Raw genomic sequence first — 15,656 nt, forward strand, 5'->3', positions numbered from 1 at the left:
CTGAGGATGACAGGCTACAAGAAAGAGGAAGTGTGGTTCTCAAGAAAACCAAGATATTTCCATAAATCATTTCCCAATAGTGGACATGTCCATAAAACATTTCCCAATAGACTAGTGATTGACATCTCCAAAACTGTAACTTCCCTTTTCCACCCTACTAATGCGTCACACACACCACCTCACAACCGGATATTACCATACAGTATGTGGTCAGCAAGTTGAAAATATTCATTTAAAACAATCTGAAGTGTAGGAACAAAGCAATATACGACAGCAGAAGGCTACAGACATACACTCTTCCTTTTTAAATGATGGGAAAACATATAAGACTTAAACCTCTATGTACAGAAATTGTGAAATTCAGAATGACAAAAAAGTAGGGTTTGTCTGCCAGTGGTAGAGCTCTGCCAAGTACTTGGTCATGAGAGCTCCTCTAACAGCGGGGGGCCAGGGACCTCGCGGGCAGGCCGGTCTGGGAGGGAACACCAAAACATTTCACCAGGAAAACATCTGTTCCCTCTTAGCCACGAAGGCTAACTCTCAGTCTCCCAGCACTCATGCAACATCCAGGCTGCAACACATTCCTAATGTTATGGCAGCCAATGAATTCTTGTGGACAAGACCGTCGGCCTCTGAAATAGGGGGGATTCTAATGTATAGGCTATACACTGTAAAGAAATAGGTTGGTGGATGTGACTGGACATTCACGTACAACCCATGCATTGCATACGTCCAGCTCTGATCACTCGCAATAAAATACGGGTTAAGAACAACCTGGTCATCTTGAAAATCTCCCACTGACAGCGATGGGCAGGATGGGTTCAGAGCACCTTCACCCCGAAGGCTCCTCAACCCCGACATCATATTGTAAACACAGTGGCCACGGACGGTTCAGTAATTCAATTCTTATGTAGAATCTGTTGAGCACAAAGTCCCATGTATTTACACATTCATTTAACACGATAGGCGGCAGTTAAGACGACATAATTATACAACTTGAAGCCAAATATGGGCGAAGAAATAGCCTACATAACGGCGAATCTGTCTTCTATTTCATTCCCGATTAAATTAAAGCATTAGGCTACTCACATCAGGATCACACGACGATTGTAGAAAAAGCAAATATTTTACAAACTAAGTGAAATCTGATGGATTATTGTCCGTCACTTGCTGTAGAAATATGTGTCTGGTCAGCGCATCAGGATAAACACACGTACGGTCGAACAGCGTTTATCAAGACCTGCTCCATCCACGTGACCGCGCTTACAAACCCGACGTCATTAGTGACACAGTCCGACACGGGAACGAGCTTCACTCGCATCACTTCATCATCCAAGTGTTTCAACACACCGCGGTCACCACAGTGCCATTTACCAAACCCAGACAACGAATGTAGGTCTAACCTCGGGAGATAGACAAATAGAGAGAAGCATCTTGCCCATCCACGCTTCGGGGGCTGCAGGTCGCTATGCCCTGGGTCAGAATAAAACCAACATTCAAATGCAATGGGCGGCTAATCTAGCTAATTATTTGTGCATTTCAATATTGCACAATATTGTATACTAACGAATACAATGATCGAATAGAACAAAACTGAAACCAGCACAACAATAGCCTATAGGCTATTATTAAAGAAACGAACAAAGCCACCTCATGCATTGCGTTCCTTGGTTCCTCTCCGGCAGCAGTTGCACTCTATGGCCACCAGATGGCGCCGCTGTGCAGCAGGCTGACGCAGAGAACCAGGAACAGAACAGGAAGCGACGCGACCCACGTGAACCTGCGGCTGGTTTGTTTTTAGAGCCTAGATTAGCTAGGTCAGGTCAGGGAGTAGAAATGTTCGAAGTGAAGCTTGTAGCCTAGCAAAATATTACTTCATCAACACTACGTTGTATTGTTGCAAAGAGGATATAACCAACACAAATCAGCAAGCCACATTGTAATAAGGTGAGATATTTGCATGCCTAGCACACAGCAACCTATAGCTAGCAAGCTAACCATTGATGTCAATACACATAAGAGACTTTCCTGGGTCTAGATAGAAAACCCGCTAACCAGCTACATACTCGCGTTTTACCGCATAGTGCAAGCACAACAACTGTACTGTTGGTTGGCGAAGATTTGAATGACACTGCTATTGACAAGTGGACGTTAACGTTACTCTCCCAGTTTGTAGGAATGCTCTGAAAGAGCCGGGGGAACCATGCACAGCCGTCTACAGGAGCTGAAGAAGGAGGAGGAGACACTCTTGAAAATCAAAGTCATGCTGCAAGACCAACTGAACCGTCTGAAGGTGAGTGTTCAGTCCACCCCTGTCCTGGCTGGGGAAACAGACCGGGTTGGTGTTTGATGTTAAGAGGTAGTCAGCTGGTCTGTGGCTCAGATTATGTTAGCTATGTTCCATCTACCGCTGTGTTACAGTTTGAAGAAGGGGCGCTGAAGTCCATTATCAATGCCCAGACACATGATGGACCTGCTCAACCCTCTAATCCTGGGGTAACACATTTGCTCAGTCATGGCCAGTCAGTTCATGAAAATAATGCATGCATGTCATTTTGATTGGCTACTCTTCCAGAATTGAGCTATAGTGATTATAGGATGTCTCGTTAAATAACCATCTTCTGGTTGCTTGCAGGTTGCAGTCCACCTAGACGATGAGAGTGAGATTAATCAGACAAAACTTCTTCTGAGTGCACCTATGGATTATAATATGGAGGAAGAGGAGGAGGAAGAGGAGGAGGAGGAGGAAGAAGAAGAAGAAGATGACATCGAGCTTGAAGCAGTGCCTGAAGAAGAGGAGGAGGAAGACTATTACTGAGATTTAATGTGCACAGTGTCGGCAGTCCAGCACTCTGATACTTACACCACAGATGTGGACATGTGTATATATGTGGACAGTTGATTATTTTTTACTTGTTTTGCTTTCCTGTGCTTAAAACTTGATATTTATTGGAGTGGACATTTACTTTGATGTGAAGTGAATGGAGAGCGGTTCAGATGTATTAAGCTACACAGGAACTGTGTTCTTCCCTGTGTGAGTCGAGGTCTTGTGTACCATAGAGTTGTTGTTCCCAGTTGCCTGTTCAGTGTCTCGAGTGCCGTATGGAGCACACCAGTGTTGTTTTAGATGCTTGTTACTAATCGTTGGTGTTGCACATCTATGGATGAGGGACAATTTTTCCCCCCAAGCCAGGTGTGTCTCCAGAGGAGTGTGAAGATGTGTATGGCTGGGCCATATAAGATGACTGCAGTACATGTTATATTAGTTATTCACGATGAGCACAAAATAAAGAACTCAAATAGTACAATAGATTGACCGTTATAGGCCTGCCTGTATTAATTCCTGCGTTGCAAGTCACTCCTCAGATCAGCTGTGCAGTATACCTGGTTAACCAGGGTTTTCTGCAGTCACAGACTCATCATGATGCTAATCCAACTCGAACTGATGCCACTCAGCACAGAGAACCAAGACAGAAGGACGGTGGCATGAAAAGCCTTTTTTGAGTCATAACGGTATGCTATTTCCTACTGTAGCTGTCCACTGACAAGCCTGAACAATGTTGCATTCGTGTCATATTTCTGTCCTAACCTGACCCAGGCACACACTTTTTTGCAAATGGGTAATGCAGTGCAAACACTTTCCCCTCACCCAGCCATTCAGCGTTTTCTAAACAGCTAAAACAATGCAGCGTGCCTCACAATGAGACTTGCTTTCACATAGAGAGCAGAGCAGCTCTGGAGAAGGGTGGTGCTACGGCTGACGGCTTACAATGGGGATTCCACCAACACAGAGAGATTTCCACTAGTCTCTTTACCACTGGAGGTGCTTCACTCGCCCAGGGGCTAGGGCTCAGCTGCCTGTCACCATCTCTCGTACATGAACGCTTAAAAGACTCGGGTAACTGGATCTAACTTGTGGTAATCTGCACATGTTATCCCTGGTTTATTTAATGCAATGGTAATAGCCTTAATTGATGGTGTGACTGACATGTAGCCTGTTACTAGGACGAGCTATTAACTACTGGTTTATTTCAGCAAGTGAAATGCAGAATGATTTGTAAACTACAGTATGTTACCTCTTTTTCAAGGACTTTTGACCAGGTGTAGACCTATCCAAGAGGAAACAAAGGTATGATGATCAAAATCTCCTCTGACACATTTTGCTGTAACTCACAAATTTGATGGAAAGAGTATAAACTTCCTGAGTCTGAATAATTGAATAATTTTAGCTTTTAAAATTGTATTTAACTTGCCTTAGTCATAGTAAATATACCAAACATGTGTATAAGCTTCTCCAACATTGACTTTGCTTACAGAGTGAAATCCCAGTTTGTAAGGGATCTGGCAACCTAAGCAGAATGTGCTCACACTCCATTGATTGTGAATAGAGGGTGTGTGGTTTGGCATTAGGGTCATGGGACCCCCCCATAGAGCCCAGTGAGCTGGATGCTTCCAGACTGTTTGGTGACAGAACACTGTACTGTAGGTGTCTTGCATGATTTACTGTAATTACAGGGATTACTGTGTCAGATTATGTGCTTTTTCCGGGCAGTACTGTTGATACAGCTGTGACTGCGTGTGGCAGAGAGAGCCATTGTCAGGGCAAGTAGGGAGATATGTTGCTTAACATTTAGTTGGTGAAATGGCGAAATCAGGTCAGCCAGCAGCACTAAGCAGCTGGTGTGTTGATCAGAAGATGGTGGGGAGTAGGGGGCGGCTGTAGCTCAGTTGGTAGAGTGGGTCGTTCAATGATCGAATGGTCAGTGGTTCGAATCCCAGCTCCGACTGCCCACATGTTGAAGTGTCCTTGAGCAAGACACCTAACCCCAAATTGCTCCCAATGAGCAGGTTAGCACCTTGCATGGCAGCTACCGCCATTGGTGTGTGAATGGGTGAATGAGTGAGTGAATGAATCATTGTAAAGCGCTTTGAGTGCCGCTAAGGTGGAAAAGCGCCATATAGGTGCAGTCCATTTACATGGTGGCGGCTGTTTTGTCCTTGTAGCTGCAGGTGTGACAGTAGAGCCCAGGAGTACCATGCTGCCCTGCCGTGCGGTCACGCTGTGCCATGTGCTTATGTTGGTGCTGTGTCTGTCTGCGGCTGAGGACTTCGACTGGACAAAGAACGACCGCGGCTCCTTCTATTATGGCACTTTTCCAGCTGGTATGATGAGCACTCATCATCTGTGATCTTGTTCAATCAACACAGCTGCACTTCTGTGAAATACGTTGTGACCTAGGCTACTGTAGAGGTCACCTAGCCCTGAGTGTTTGTTCTGTGGGTCATGCGCAGGATTTTCGTGGGGTGCCGGCAGTTCAGCCTATCAAACAGAAGGAGCCTGGGACAAAGATGGAAAAGGACTGAGCATCTGGGACGTGTTCTCCCACAAGAAAGGCAAAGTCCTCCTGAACGACACCGGGGACTCCTCATGTGAGGGCTACTACAAAGTCAAGGTGATCCAGAGTTAACTGCACCATTCAAACGCTTGCTTGCTATATACCAAACACCAGCATGGTTCTAGGGTTATGGACCCGGTCAACCGCTATTCTCTTGTCTTTTGTCTCTTGTTCAGGATGACATCAACTTGATTAAAGAGCTAAAACTGAACCACTACCGCCTCTCCATCTCCTGGCCCCGGATTATACCCACTGGGATCAAGTGTGAGTGACTGGGAGGTCTGGTCAGACCGTTAGAGCGCGAGACTGAGTGACTGGGAGGTCTGGTCAGACCGTTTGAGTATGAGACTGAGATATGACTTTCGCTGGCTGGTCTGTCAGTGTTGATGGTGACTGTGTTGTGTGGATATCTCTGCAGCCGACCATGTGAATGAAAAAGGGATCAAGTACTACGACGATCTGATTGACAGTCTGCTGGAGAACAAGATTACTCCCATCGTCACCTTGTATCACTGGGATCTGCCACAGGTGGGCTTGTATTCATGACACGCTAGTAACCAATGTTCTCCAAAGCATTCTCCGGAACATAGATTTTCACCCAATGCAATGTAACGACTTGTTTCTGTTTGCATCTGCACAGGTCTTACAAGAGAAATATGGCGGATGGCAAAACATCAGCATGGTCAACCACTTCAACGAGTTTGCCAATCTGTGCTTCGAAAGATTTGGCAGCCGTGTGAAATACTGGATCACTTTCAACAATCCATGGGTATGTTATGATCAAACTACACTGGTGTGGGTGGGATCGTGTGCAGTATCCACCACAGTGGCACCTGCTCTCCTTGACTGTCAGTGAAAGGGTCACACCGAAAGGTTTGCTCTTGTGTGCAGTCGGTGGCGGTGGAAGGCTACGAGACAGGCGAGCATGCTCCAGGACTGAAGCTGAGAGGAACCGGGGCCTACAGAGCTGCCCATCACATCATCAAGGTGAGAGCCCAACACGGGACGCTTCTCATCACCTGCTCCTTCTACCCCCTCGCTCTCTAGCCTCCTGCTCCCAACGCAGTCAGTCTTTTCTAAACAACACCAACCCCATTCCCGTTTTTTATTGTCAGGCGCATGCTAAGGTGTGGCACACGTACGACATGCAGTGGAGAAGCAAGCAGAAAGGTAACTTAAGGTCAAACGCAGTTCTGTTTGTATGGATGCCCGCCTGTCTGTAGCGTTGTTCCCGGGACACTGAGAGGCCTCCGTTCCGCTGCTCCCGCAGGTCTGGTGGGCATCTCTCTGTCAGGCGACTGGGGGGAGCCGGTGGACATCACCAACCAGAAGGACGTTGAGGCGGCGGAGAGATATGTCCAGTTCTACCTGGGCTGGTTCGCCACTCCCATCTTCCACGGAGACTATCCCCAAGTGATGAAAGACTTTATCGGCAAGTGACACCATTTTTCCTGCAGCTAACGATGCCCGATTTCTTTAAACGCATGCGAGGTTGAGACGGATATTTTGGTGTCTTGTCTGCGCACACAGGCAGGAAGAGCGGTCAGCAGAGCCTGGGAACCTCCCGCCTGCCCACCTTCTCGTCCCAGGAGAAGAGCTACATCAAGGGCACGTGCGACTTCCTGGGCGTCGGCCATTTCACCACCCGCTACGTCACAACGAAGAACTACCCGACGGGTCGCGGCGGCAGCAGCTACTTCACCGACCGCGACCTGGCGGAGTTGGTGGACCCGCGCTGGCCGGACCCGGGCTCCGAGTGGCTGTACTCTGTCCCCTGGGGCTTCCGACGCCTTCTCAACTTTGTCAAGGTGGCTCGGTCGTGCTGCTGCAGCCATTGTTACTGTTTACCTTTTTCTACCCGTCTCACAAGCTACTCACCAAACACACACACCTGACAGCTACTCACCAAACACCACACAACTGACAGCTACTCACCAAACACACACAACTGACAGCTACTCACCAAACAACACACACCTGACAGCTACTCACCAAACACACACAACTGACAGCTACTCACCAAACAACTGACAGCTACTCACCAAACACACGCAACTGACAGCTACTCACCAAACACACACAACTGACAGCTACTCACCAAACAACACACACCTGACAGCTACTCACCAAACACACACAACTGACAGCTACTCACCAAACAACTGACAGCTACTCACCAAACACACACAACTGACAGCTACTCATCAAACACACACAACTGACAGCTACTCATCAAACAACACACAACTGACAGCTACTCATCAAACACACACAACTGACAGCTACTCATCAAACAACACACAACTGACAGCTACTCACCAAACACACACAACTGACAGCTACTCACCAAACAACACACAACTGACAGCTACTCATCAAACACACACAACTGACAGCTACTCACCAAACACACACAACTGACAGCTACTCATCAAACACACACAACTGACAGCTACTCACCAAACACACACAACTGACAGCTACTCACCAAACAACACACAACTGACAGCTACTCACCGAAACAATGCACACACTTGACAGCAGTGTTGTTCTGGCAGATTGGTGATGAACTGAGGCCTGTCTGTGTTTAGATCCAGTATGGGAACCCCATGATCTACGTGACGGAGAATGGCGTCTCAGAGAAGATGAGGTGCACAGAACTCTGTGACGAGTGGAGAATACAGTACTACAAGGACTACATCAACGAGATGCTGAAAGGCAAGTGAACGCCTGGGAACATTCGGTCCAGATAACCATCGTTCACTTCTCTCTCTTCTGTTGGGCTGATCTCTCATTCTGTGATCTCCGTCCCTGTAGCCATCAAAGACGGCGTGAACGTGCGTGGCTACACAGCCTGGTCCCTGCTGGACAAGTTTGAGTGGGATGAAGGCTACTCTGAGAGGTTCGGCCTGTACTACGTGGACTTCAGGGACAAGAACAAGCCTCGCTATCCCAAGGCCTCCGTTCAGTACTACAAACGCATCATCAGCTCCAACGGATTCCCCAATCAGAGAGAGGTAGGCAAAGAAAGGATAAAAGGAGCCTAATGCATTTAATAGATCTTTATAACATACAAGGTCATATCAAATGTGTTACATGAAAACTGTTGAGAATGGTCAACCTGGGAATGACCAACCTGACGAATGCAGACTTCTTTCTTTCTGTGAAGAGCAGAGAGAGACAGACATCATTAGAGCATTCCTTATGACTCGGTGTGACCCTTTCACTGACCGTCTGCACTGAATAAACCTTCCTCTCAGACGGAGAACTGGAAGAGGAAGGCCTTAGAGACGTGCTCCTCCAGCAACCAGCTGCTGGCCGCAGGTCAGTTCATCTACTGTACAGCGTAATGTAGTCCCTTTAGGATTCTAGAATTGAGGTAAGTGACTAGCTGGGGGAAAACAAAAATGATTCTGCCTCAAAAATGTATTAATACAGTACCTTTTGGTCAGTCCAGTAATATAGTATTAACACAGTACCTTTTGGTCAGTCCAGTAATATAGTATTAACACAGTACCTTTTGGTCAGTCCAGTAATATAGTATTAACACAGTACCTTTTGGTCAGTCCAGTAATATAGTATTAAAAAACAACATTTGAAATGGAGAAGCTTCCTAAACTTCTAACAGGATTCTTCTTTGTTTGCTCCTCCAGCTAGAAGAAAGTCCAAGGAAAATAAGGAACATGCAGGAAAGCCAAAGGCTTGGCCGGTGCATGATGAGGTGTAGGAGCTCTAGGGTATATATTATTTATATATACACACCATTTGTTGCATTTAAGCAAGAGGACAGAATTTTAGCAATGGGACACAGTTTTGACATCCACAAATGTTTTCTCTTGGTGTTCCAGTCCGACATTTTGTACCTGAATATAATCAGACTGGAGAGCACAAGAGAGTCAGCTGTAGAGTGACAGTGTGGCATTGGGTCCGGCTTGCTGTGTGACGTTTCGCTTAACCGGTCCTTTAGTTTTTTATGCAATCTGCTTCTTATTTTTTCAGCTTTATTTCCCAGCAGCTTCAAGTATTGTACATGTAGTGTCTCAGTCCTAGCGTTTGATATACCTGCATCTTTGGGCTGTGTGTCTGAGGCAACAAGAGCTTAAGCATTAATCAATCTGCTAGTAAAGGTTTTGGCCCGTGCATCCTGCAGTGCTCAAAGGGTTAACGTGCCGTGGTTCTACTCTCAGTAATCTCTCTCTCTCTTCATTAGAGGAACAGCGGAGTACTGCTGCCAATATTCTAAAACTTATACATGGTAAGACGTCACTCGCACTCATTACAGAACAGGTTAATGGTTACGCTGCAAAAATGATTAACCCTTTGAGTGCTGTGCTCGAGCATTATTAAGACAGCTTCACTGCAGTTTACAGTGTGTATAACATGGACCTCATGCCTTGTCTGTTGTGTGTTGGTTTCGTGTGTCTGCTGTGTTTCAGATCCCCTGACCAGCCACATGGAGATGGTAACGGAGATCGTGGTCCCCACTGTGTGCACCCTGTGCATCTTACTCAGCGCCGTCTTCCTAATGTTCCTACTGCGCCGACGGAACTAGACAACCATCCTCCAAGTGTGCATGTTTACAATCACACACACACACACACACACACACACACACACATGAATGAATTCAAGTTTGATGTGAAGTAAATTAAAATGTTTGCATCTTGCTTACGATTCTTGTACTTGCTTTCCTACTGTGTGTTTTTAGACCGATATAACTTCACAGTAAGCTATGGGAAGTAAATTCATTGTGTAAGTAAGCTCTTTACCAAGTTTGTTATACCCTGGTAAACCTAAAAGACAAGCTTTGCATTTAAATTGCTGAGGTTTTCAGAAAGATTATGAAAAAAAAAAAATACTATAAAACACTATAAAACATGCTTTCAGTTGTCACAATATTTAGTCTTACCCGTGTCTGAATTTAAGTGAAGCTGACAAGGCTACAGGACGCCATGGTGGTGAAATACGCCATCTGCTCACTGTCTCCGTTCACCGTGGTTTCGTTTGGGAAATCTGAAACGAGAGGAAGCGACTGAAATGGACCGCGTGCGGTCAGGAACAGGATATGACATATATATAAGAATAGTTTGGGGGAGTCACCTGACTGGAGAGTGACGTGATCGACCAGCGGTGTGTCACTGAGCTGCCAGGAAGTCTTCACCTCACGGAGGGCGTGGCCACTGGAGAGCTCCACCCCCCACGCCATGGGGTACTCTCTGAGAGAGACGTTCAGGTTAACATTAATACCAGCACCTCATCCCAGGACGTAGCAGAACTGAACACAACGGAACTGAAGTCTGAATCAGAGCGGCGGTGTTGACGTACTTCTGGAAGAAGTGGCTGATCAGCGCAGGTTTGACCTGCAGGTTGAACTCATGGTCCTCGTCGTAGGGACATGTCCTGTAGTACTGCAAACAGGACCTGGGGGGAAAACAGATGGCATATTAATATACATTATTACACAACTCTCTGAAATACTGGGTTCTGATTGGACAATCGCACGTTCTACCGGTTTCTTGATAATTCACCGGCTTGGACCAATAATCACCGCTGCCAAGGGCAACACATTATATGTCTATAGGTGACAGTTGGAGGTTGTCTGAAAGTTGCTGAACATTCTAAACATAACGTTGGCTTTTGGAAAACACCAATATTGCCCAGGCACATGGAACCAAGCGTTGCTATGGACACGTTGCTGGGACTCGTAGCTGCAGCAAGATAATTTCTTTGTGAACAATAATTTATAATGAACAAAATGAAATATATTTTAAGCAATATTTTGTTTCTGTGTATTAATGTTGTTGGTAAGTAGCCGTGTAATAAGCAGGATAACGTTATAAGCGTAATAAGCGGCTTCGCCTCAGGGTTCCGAACGCGCTGTCAAGCTCTTATTTTTTTCGTTAATCACCGCCTGGCCATACGTTATCCTGACCTATACTTATGTGAATAAGAAGAACTGGGCGGTGGGTTCCCCAGTGTTTAGAGCGTCTGACTAGTGACCGAAAGATCAGGCCGGACTGGGACCCTTGAAAATCATTGCCTACTGTTGTGCCCTTGAGCAAGGTACTTAACACTACCTCAAAACACTGTTGAGTCGCTTTGCTGAATTAAAATGCCAAAGTGTAAGAAGAAACTGTTACAATCTATAATGTCAACCAGGTTGAGTATTGGGTAGAGACGCTTACTGAGTGAGGAGGAACAGCCGGTCATAAGGCAGACCCAGGAAGGTAGTGCAGGTCACTATTATCTCCAGCAGGTGGTGTAGTTTTCTCACTCTCATCACCTGCTCCTGCAGATCGACTTCGGTGTTCAGGTAATAACTCTGAAGAATAAAGCGCAGACTTAGCTCAGACCAGATTTCCTCACAGCTGAATTGTGTAGTGTTTGGATGTAGAACAGCAGTGTCATCCTGGACTCACCAGGTGGTTCAGCGTTGACAGTTCTTGGCCTGAGGAAAACAAAACAATTACTATAAGATAAATAGATCAACGCATTATTCCTCTCTGCCTTGAATGGTTCAAGCAGACTCAAGTGATGCGTACTGTTAAAAACACAAACAGCGTGGCCTTTCACTCTACGGCCTAGATGACGCCGCGCCCTCCCTGACGTGCCTGTGGTGCTACTGTAGCTAGGTAGGTAGGTTACCGATGAGGTAGTTGGCGTAGTCCTTCCTCATCTTGCCCAGGCCCATCTCCAGCAGCATGTGCACAGGGGTGAGGCCAGTGAGGGACACCTGGTCCATCTGCTGGTGGTACGACTGCAGGATGAGCTTACTGAGGGAACTGCTGCTATCCCTGTGGATCTTGGGGGGGAAGGTGCAACATTTAGTAATCAGTTCCGGGGACAGAGGTCCATAAAGGGCCGGCATTCATTTTTCAGGAGAACTATCCAGCCGTCATAAGCCACACATTAAGTCATCTGCAAATGAGTGCTGGTGGTGGGTTTGTGGAAATTTATCTAGAAATGATTGTGTTTCAAATTCGTTTTGTTACACTCTAAACATACCCAGGGTTTGATGTCCCCATATTGCAAGGCTTTGATGACCAATTTTAGACAATCCCCAATATCTTCATACGACGTAACACCTGTGATGGAAAAAACAGTATCGTTGTTCTGTTTTTTGTGTGTGTGAAATGGTAAATGGACTGCACTTGTATAGCGCTTTTATCCAAAGCGCTTTACAATGAAGGCTTCTCATTCACCCATTTACACACACATTCACACACACACACCAATGGCAGCAGCTGCCATGCAAGGTGCTAGCCTGCTCATTGGGAGCAATTTGGGGTTCAGTGTCTTGCCCAAGGACACTTCGACATGTGGACAGCCCTATGCCGATTTGAACCGCCGACCCTACGGTCATTTGACGACCCGCTGTACCTCCTGAGCCACAGCCGCCCACATTTTAATAATGCAGGCAATCCACGTCTGATGAGCTAAACTCACTCTTCCTCATCCTGACCCACAGCTGCTCCACAAAGTCCAGGTCTCCTCTCTCCGTGAGGGAGTTACACATGGAGGGCTCTGCATCCGGCTCAGCCTTCACCGTGGCTGCCTGTACAGAGTACGTTCATTCAGTTAGACAACGCTTCAGTGATATGTAGTGCCCTCGCAGCTCCTTCTCTAGTGCCACTAATACCTCTGTGTCTTTGGCACACCGTTCCTGAAGAGCCTTCACAGTGTTCTGCAGCTCTGAAATGGAGGATATCACATTAATCAGATTTCACCATGGCTCCTCCCAAGGGTGACAAAGCAGCAGAGATGATGAAGTCATACCTTCCAGGTAGGCCTTGGTCAGGTCTACAGCAGATCTAGTCTCGATAGGTTCCATCCACTCCGTCTCGCCAGTTCTCAAGCCATCAGCAAGAACCTATTAGCGACAGTGAACTATCCCTTTCACGTGTACAGTGGTAAGCGTACTATACATGCAATGCTGTCAATGTACACTTGAGATTACAGTATAGTCTGACACATACAGTACCTGAAGAAACTCCAGTTCCCTGTAGATCTCAAACATTGGGCTCCTCATGTCCCCACTGGCCACCTTGATGTTCTGGATGCACAAAGAGGATTAACACAAGAGTTACACCAGACGGCACGAGACTCAGTGCATTTTTAGATAAACTAAAACTAAATAAGCTAAAACCTAAAACTGGATGATTTCTGGTGAAAGGACTATAAGATCACAAACATCAATAGGCCTGACAGGTGTTATTAGAAGTGAGCGTGAACTCGATGTTGCTCACCAGAGTGGCTAGTGAGGACAGCGGTGGGGTCTCCAGAACACTCTCCACATGGTTCCACTTAAAGTCCACGGTCACGTTGCTCTGGGACTCAATTGTAGTGTTTTCAACGACGGTGGAACCAAACAAGTTGTATTGTGCGGTGCCTTTAGCGACCATCTGAAAGTTGAGTGACAGGAAATCCAAAATCAAGCAACATCCACACGTATACCTCGGTGATGTTGATACTAAGACCTCAGAGAAGACGAGGAGTCACTGCTACCGAGGAGAGATGGTGGATCTTCTTGTGTTGTTGTTTTAGCTCATCTAGGGTTATGAATGATGCTTTGTCCACAGTTGCACCTACATAAATGTACCACACAAAAATATCAACATTTGTAAATGTCAGAAATAAATGTAACCAGCACATAGCTATGAGACAGTATTATAGGAATTTGAATCTTAAGAAGCTGAACGTTAGGAAGAATTTATTTATTCATTTTTTAAATGAGAAAACGTGAATTCACAATAGCTGCGACAACGAACGCCATGCATCGGCCACCCGCTCCCTCACTGCCCCCTATGGACAGTAGCAGCATTTGTGGACAGCAGAGCTGCTGGTCACAGCTAAAATAATAATAATGCAGAAGTGAATGGAAGGCAGTACCTTTACATGTAACAGAGTGCAACTTGACAGCGGAGACTTTGTTACCAGAGCAGACCGTCTCTGCTCCCAGCCAGGCGGTTCCTGCCATGTCGGCCATGTCACAGCGAACCCAGAGGGGGTGCAGGCCTGGGTCGGCCACAGTCGCCACAATGTTGGAATTCTGGGACATTGTGTACCATGACAGCAGCTGCCTGTATAATGAGATGAGAACACAGTGAATGTACGGTCATGTCCGTTCTTTCATTTTCCCGCAGATATTCAACCAGCTCAGAATCACGAGAGATGCAAGTCTCTACAGGCCTGTGAGGACGTACGCAGTGTAGATCACCTGGCTTTCATGATGGTCAGAGGCTGGGGTCCAAAGTCTGCCAGGGATCTCTGAGTCTCATCATCAGACTCTGTCTCCTCCATTTGCTCATTGTAAGGTTCAGCGATTTTAGGGACCTTGTCAAGATACAACAACCTCAGCTATTGTGCCTGCCTATCACTCTATGAATGTGGTCTGGCTTTACACAGGATGTAGTCTACTTACATTTTTCTCACAGATGAAGACTGGTCTGTCCTCATTGTAGATATTATGTAGAGCAGATTTATCTCCATTGACCTTCAATATCTGTATATCTTCCTGAAATGTGTCGAAGTGAACAGAGATACCAGGACATAAATAAATAAAGACAATTTTCTAGCCATCCAACTTCTTTAATGTGAATGGGTTTAACGTTACCTGGTAAACAGTTGAATCCTGGCACTCATCTTGAAGAGTCCTAAAATGATAAAGGCAGTCTATTCATAAGTCATGTTAACAACATTTCCTAACGTCTTGCTATAATGAAAAGTGGGTTGATTTAGGCTATATTTAGCTAACGTTAGCTGACACACTTGTTCTGTTTGCATAGATGCTGGGATTTCTACAGCAAAATATTAGCCAAGCTAGCTAACTTTACTTGTGGAATTTCAGGCAAAAGACTTTCAAAAGAGTTCTACGGTAAGTTGAATTGGGTTCAACTTACCGTAGAACTTTCAAAAACGTTATAGCATCGGCAATTATTTTGGAAGCCATTTAATTTGCTAGTACAGTAACTAATATTGCTGTACAATAACAACAAAGCATCCGAAGAGTTGCTAAAATATTTGACAGCCGCGCGCACAGCGTTGACCTAAATACGTCACGCATCCTGTTCGTCACGCAGGTCAATCGTCTTCATCTTTTCAGAACTTTTTTTTTTATGCTTAAAATGTTTACTAAAACGTAAGATATATTACTTTCCTTCATAAATTGTGTCGTAAAAAAAAACATCCTTCAAAATAATATTATTTCAGATATATTTTATATTATATATTCAATATATTTTTATGCAAGTAGTTCCGTTA

The 15,656-nt window shown here is 45.7% G+C and overlaps 3 protein-coding genes across 3 annotated transcripts; 2 read left to right on the plus strand and 1 right to left on the minus strand.

Moving 5' to 3' along the window:
* Positions 1-1,812: 1,812 nt before the first annotated feature.
* snapc5 (small nuclear RNA activating complex, polypeptide 5) lies at positions 1,813-3,243 on the plus strand. The gene is made up of 4 exons (XM_084453257.1): positions 1,813-1,947; positions 2,170-2,293; positions 2,422-2,496; positions 2,636-3,243. Exons 2-4 carry the CDS (start codon positions 2,204-2,206, stop codon positions 2,816-2,818), a joined length of 348 nt encoding a protein of 115 aa, XP_084309383.1. The 5' UTR covers positions 1,813-1,947; positions 2,170-2,203; the 3' UTR covers positions 2,819-3,243.
* A 2,801-nt stretch (positions 3,244-6,044) lies between these two features.
* lctlb (lactase-like b) lies at positions 6,045-10,181 on the plus strand. Its single transcript, XM_084453221.1, has 9 exons — positions 6,045-6,165; positions 6,288-6,383; positions 6,512-6,566; positions 6,667-6,832; positions 6,931-7,204; positions 7,988-8,114; positions 8,214-8,413; positions 8,657-8,720; positions 9,833-10,181. Exons 1-9 carry the CDS (start codon positions 6,076-6,078, stop codon positions 9,946-9,948), a joined length of 1,188 nt encoding a protein of 395 aa, XP_084309347.1. The 5' UTR covers positions 6,045-6,075; the 3' UTR covers positions 9,949-10,181.
* Positions 8,479-15,419, minus strand: zwilch (zwilch kinetochore protein). The gene is made up of 19 exons (XM_084453219.1): positions 15,296-15,419; positions 15,010-15,049; positions 14,818-14,910; positions 14,614-14,729; positions 14,286-14,476; positions 13,902-13,981; positions 13,643-13,798; positions 13,378-13,449; positions 13,173-13,266; positions 13,036-13,088; positions 12,843-12,951; positions 12,402-12,481; positions 12,042-12,198; positions 11,816-11,844; positions 11,582-11,718; positions 10,722-10,817; positions 10,497-10,612; positions 10,306-10,409; positions 8,479-8,557 (listed from the first exon to the last, which is right to left on the minus strand). The coding sequence occupies exons 1-18, from the start codon at positions 15,343-15,345 to the stop codon at positions 10,318-10,320; spliced, it is 1,761 nt and encodes a 586-aa protein (XP_084309345.1). The 5' UTR covers positions 15,346-15,419; the 3' UTR covers positions 8,479-8,557; positions 10,306-10,317.
* Positions 15,420-15,656: the final 237 nt, after the last annotated feature.

The sequence above is a fragment of the Borostomias antarcticus genome (assembly GCF_949987555.1).
Source record: "Borostomias antarcticus genome assembly, chromosome: 18".
Classification (NCBI taxonomy): Eukaryota; Metazoa; Chordata; class Actinopteri; order Stomiiformes; family Stomiidae; genus Borostomias; species Borostomias antarcticus.